Source organism: Centroberyx affinis, unplaced genomic scaffold (genome assembly GCF_046629955.1).
Source record: "Centroberyx affinis isolate AG114_WGS23_722 - 3 ecotype Tasmania unplaced genomic scaffold, CSIRO-AGI_Caff_v1 ptg002390l_1, whole genome shotgun sequence".
In the NCBI taxonomy this organism is placed as follows: Eukaryota; Metazoa; Chordata; class Actinopteri; order Beryciformes; family Berycidae; genus Centroberyx; species Centroberyx affinis.
In genome coordinates this window covers 66,673-71,973 of record NW_027280643.1, presented here as the reverse complement: position 1 = coordinate 71,973, position 5,301 = coordinate 66,673, and the positions used below count along the sequence as shown (strand labels likewise).

General features: G+C 40.7%; 1 protein-coding gene across 1 annotated transcript; it reads right to left on the bottom strand.

Annotated features, from left to right (window-relative positions):
• Window positions 1-1,736: 1,736 nt before the first annotated feature.
• LOC139656155 (extracellular calcium-sensing receptor-like) lies at window positions 1,737-5,163 on the bottom strand. Its single transcript, XM_071533659.1, has 6 exons — window positions 4,964-5,163; window positions 4,467-4,755; window positions 3,439-4,251; window positions 3,113-3,340; window positions 2,840-2,963; window positions 1,737-2,656 (listed from the first exon to the last, which is right to left on the bottom strand). Exons 1-6 carry the CDS (start codon window positions 5,161-5,163, stop codon window positions 1,737-1,739), a joined length of 2,574 nt encoding a protein of 857 aa, XP_071389760.1.
• Window positions 5,164-5,301: the final 138 nt, after the last annotated feature.

Here is a 5,301-nt window from a genome sequence, read left to right as displayed (position 1 = left end):
GAAGAGTGAGTGAGCTGCCAGCAAGATGAAAAAGAAAGAAATCACATAATATTAAATCTCTATATATAGTATTGTAATGAATTTTAGATGCTTTACTGTATGCTTCGATGTGTTTTATAAATTGTGCCCATAGTCCTAATGTAGATTGAAGATATTTGGAGTAAAATATTAAAAAGGGGAAAAACACTGGCTCATTACAGGAGGCTTGAGGTCAGACCAGCAACAGTGTAACAATGACACAAAAAGCAAGATCAAAACAGAAGCTTGCATCAATTCTAAATGGAACAATTAATTATGTCATGGGTGCAAATTAACATAGGTCCTATTTTTCTGCTTGAAGCTATGTGCCACCTGTTGTTCATGTTGTTGTTTAAAAAGGATGAGGCAATATGCTACAATGTTGAATCTCCTGTGTCTGTCTTTTGGGGCTTCGCAGCAGCTCTCCCAGTGGAGTCAGGCCACTGGGTAATAAAGGCATGCTTACACCAGATGGGAACTTATTTATCTTTCAATGTTTTTCTCTGTGTTTTTTGTTGTGCATGTGTGTGTATACATGTGTCCCCCGTGTTTCTACTGTGTTGCATCATTGTACATCTGAACTTAGAATACCAAGGTCAAGGAATCATTCTGTTAATAAATGGCAGGGCAAATTTTGGGGCTATTTTGCAGGCCTCATGCAGTATTGTGACCTATTGGTCCCATACTTGAGGCAGCACTATCATACATTTCCTCAGTTGTACAGTTCTTATATTATTCTCCAAAAACATTTCTTTTGATTGCGCTTCATGCACAAGGAATGGTCATGCAGTGCTTTGAATGAGATTTTTGTAGCACTCGTGGTTGAGGATAATTTTGGTTGTAGATAGCTGTAAATTCTGCACTCCAGCCCCTGGTAGCCTGTGGCTGCTTGTATCTAATTCAAAACCACACTCCCATACCTCCAGGCCATGGTCCAGTACGTTCTGCACTCTGCTATTACCTGCTGCCCATTCCCTGCTGAAACCTGCTCATCACTCCCATACTCCCTTCTGGCCCTCCAAAGGTGAAATGACATAATCACTCCAGTCAGGACAGCAGAGTCACTTTCTTTATTGTGTTGTAAGCTGAATATTTCCCTTAAGGAAATACTACCTCCCCCCTAAATCACATCCCACTTACGCATACATTTCTTCTCTACTTCTGCAAATATGTTAATAAAATCTTCCTACGTCTCCACTCAGCTCTTTTTTTTTTCTTTCTGGCAATCTCCTACCCAAAATGATCATTCTAGGGCCACAGGATTTTATGATCTATAGTTAGGGCTCTAGGGCTCTGACCACTTCTCAGTTTGTGCCACAATGTGCATACAATGTTGGTGATTCATCAATTTAAGCATATACTTCAATTGAACTCATTGTTCTATCATTCTGAATATTGCCTGTATCATTAATTGTGCAGGAGCTGCTGTATAGATAGACAATGCTTTCTACATAATGGTTTTCACTTTTTTTTTTTTTTTAGCTATGGAGAGGTGGTACTACAGAATTAAACAGAATCATATGAATGTTTTAATAGATTTATTTATTGGAACAAATTAGTACTGCTAAAAAATGCTAAAAAATACCAATCAATATCAATTTGGTTTTATAGACAGATTACATTGTGGTTGCAAGAGAAACACTGCAGCAAAAGGAAAAAAAAACACAATACATTAAATATATTAGAATATTTACGGACATCTGATGGTATGACAATGCTTAATAACGTATATCATTATTAAATGTCTTTCCCATGATATGCTTTTTAGTATTTTGCTCAGGCCTCAATAATATAATGTAACATTTGGGGAAAAAAATGCAAAAAAGTAACCCATAACTGGAAGCCAGAATAGCAAATATCTCCACAGCAACTGTGAACTTCCCAGGAGAGCTGACATACGCCGGGATAAAGGTGATCCAGACAGCGCAGAATATCAGCATGCTGAACGTGATCAATTTAGCTTCATTGAAGTTATCAGGCAACTTTCGAGCCAAAAAAGCGAGTACAAAACATAACAAAGCAAGGAGTCCTATATACCCCAACACAGCCCAGAAGCCTATAGCAGAGCCCAGAGCACATTCTAGGATGATTTTTTCATTGAAGTGCAAGAAATTCTTGAAAGGAAAAGGAGGGTTGATTGTTAACCAAAGAATACAAATGAGAACCTGTATGAGAGTGAAAGCCAGAACACTGAGTCTTTGCTGTGCAGGCCCAAACCATTTCATGACGTTACTGCCTGGAAGTGTAGCCCTGAAGGCCATTAACACCACTATAGTTTTGCCCAGAACACAGGAGATGCAGAGGACAAAAGTGATCCCAAATGCTGTGTGTCGCAGCATACAGGACCACTCAGAAGGCCGGCCAGTGAAGGTCAGAGAACACAGGAAACACAGAGTCAAGGAGAAGAGCAGCAGGAAGCTCAGCTCAGAGTTGTTGGCCCGTACCAGTGGGGTTTCTCTGTGGCAGTAGAAGACCAGTGTTGTGATCATAGTCAGAAACACTCCCAGCAAGGAAAAGAAGGCCAACAGAGTTCCCATGATTTCATCATATGCCAAGAATTCTATTGCTTTGGGAATGCAGGCGTCTCTGTGCTTGTTGGGCCAGTACTCCAGTGGGCATTTCATACAGTGTATCGAATCTGCAAAATGAAAAACAACACCAAGAATCAAGGAGTGAGAAAAGATGCAAAATATTGAAAAGTCAACACTAGGAAAGGGCATTGTTGATTTATAATTTAGTTTTTCCTGATTATACTATGAAATGTAATAGACTTCATTGAATCCTATATAGCAGTTTAAATATTGGTGTATTGTTTATTTACCTGTTAAATTGCTGATCTCGCCTGATGGACAGGGTATGCAGTCATAACAGCAGACCGGCTTTCCCTTCTGAAGGACTTTATGTGTTCCTGGGGGACAGCTCTCACTGCACACTGATACAGGCACCTGCCACACACCACATGCACAAACCATAAAAGTATAGGACTCAACAGCCATGTTAAACAAGGTTTTCTGAACATTTTCTTTTCACAACATACATTTCAGGAGCATTACAGCTAAGAAGACTAAAACCTGGTTCTGCTTCAGTTCTTTACCTTGATCAGCTCACCACCCCAGACAACTGAGATGTTATTCATGATAAACTGATGGCTCACTGCTAGAGAAGCATCATAGATGCCAACTGTAACTCCTTCCATGGTTCCACTGTTAGTTCTTTGTAAATTCACAAGTTCATATCTTGCCGGTGGGTCTCCATTACTGTCAAAATATACTCTTTCCCCTTCTTTTGTTGTGAAATTCACAGCATCCAGGTACTGCAGGACCTTTTGAAGAAATGACAAATGAATTGAATAATGACAGTTGTCATACAGCAAACACTGTCATACAGTGATAGAGGGATTCAAATGTGGTGGTTGCTTACCTGCCATGGCTGAATGTGTTTGGTGTCAGCACAGCTCCCATTAGAGAAGGGACCCTGACCCTCCTCACATTTAAACAGGCTGTGAAGAGCATGGGCCACTGCATAAACTGACTTGTACACATTGTTAGTAAATCTCAACTCAGAAACGTCAGTGAACTGTGATTCAACATCTTGTAAGCTCTCAAAACCACTGCATGGCTTTCTTTGTATCTTTGCAGTCGCATTCAGAGAGCAGTCAAACACATCTTCCCAGAAGTCTTTGACAAACTGGCTGTGAGGGAACTGTGAGGGGTGAAGCCCCCTTAGGTGCTCCTCTAACCCAGGGATCTGAGCTCTGCTGACGGTGAAGCCTATGGAGCCCAGCAGGATGCTGTGTCCCTCACTGTCAGTCAGAGAGTGATCTGTGATCCAGGCGTCACTGCCAACCCACTGCAGTCCTGTAATTTTCTGCTTGTACAACTCTGCTGCCAGCACCTTAATTTCTCGGTGGGACATAAAAGCCATAATAACCTTGGAAGTGGATTGCTTTATGATGTCTATTATTCTCTGCAGTCTGTGAGCTGGCCCTGATTGTGAAAAAGCTTCAGAATACTCAATGCACACTCCGTCTTCTTGTGCAGCTTGGATAAATGCAGCCATGCCGTTGAGGCCATACTCATTTTCCACAGCTATAGCCCCCATCCAGGTCCAGCCAAAGTGCTTGACCAGCTTTGCCAAGGCTCTGCTCTGGTAGTAGTCGCTGGGAATGGTTCTGAAAAAACTAGGATACTTTTTTCTATTGCTCAGACAGGCGCAGGTGGCAAAGTGGCTGAGCTGCATGTAACAAGAGACACAAATCAAAATTAGTGGCAGGGATGGAGCAAATATTTAATTATTTTGTGTAATCACTATTTAGATTCATATTATAGCTAACATCAAATATGCCATTATATTTTTGCAAACCATAATCCATACATTTCCAACAATAAACTTAACATTGGATTAAATGACGCTTAACACAGAATTCACTGACTTTTTCATTGACTTACCACAGGTATATCAAACCTCCCAACAATTTGTGCAAATGCAATAGTTGGTCTTGATCCTGAATGTCCCATAATAGCTTGCACTGTGTCACTTTTAGTGCAGTTGTTTTCACTGATTTCTCTCTTTTGTCCACTCACCAATGCCAGTGCGGCTCTCAATATGTCCATAGTTCCACAGTTATCATATATCTTATAGCCAAGCTTAACAGCAGAGAGTATTTCAGGGTCTCTGTTGATCTCATTTATGGCAAAGATCATTGTCTGAGCAAATTTGAATTCTCTAAAATTAAAGCTGGAATGGTGAAAGATGAAAGAGTAATTAATATAACAATAGAGTAAGTAAAAGTAATTAATATATCTACATTAAATCAATATATCTACATTGAGGAGTTAATGGAAACCTCTAAAATGCAGACATTGGATAAAGCATACAACACAATTAGATTCGGACCCTTGAACCATTTCAAATTATGTAACCATAAATTAGGAGCAATACATACTTTTTACATTTCCGTACTCGTGGAATTGTCTGAAATGTGTTAATTACATGATCTTGCCCTGTGCGGAATGAGAAAATGCCTCCAATAACGAGGTCGCCATCCTGAGCCAGTTCAGGTGGCTCTGCCCGCCCTTGTAGTCGGCACACACATTCTCCCCTCCCCATTAGCAGGACCAAGAGGAGCAGCATCAGCAATGGCATAGCTCTGCTCTGCTGTGCAGGCCAGGCTAAACAGCTCTACAGCACAAGGCATTGCTCTTATAAACCTTCAACAAGAAGGGGGAAGTTGTCATGGTTTGAACTCTCAAAGCCTCAGGAGACTACCGGACACCAGAGTTG

Coding starts and splice junctions, on each gene's coding strand:
- LOC139656155 (XM_071533659.1), bottom strand. CDS start 5,163: ATGCCATTGCTGATGCTGCTCCTCTTGGTCCTGCTAATGGGGAGGGGA. Junction 2,964..3,112: donor GGGGTGGTGAGCTGATCAAG/GTAAAGAACTGA, acceptor GGTGTGTGGCAG/GTGCCTGTATCAGTGTGCAG. Junction 2,657..2,839: donor CGAGATCAGCAATTTAACAG/GTAAATAAACAA, acceptor TTCATTTTGCAG/ATTCGATACACTGTATGAAA.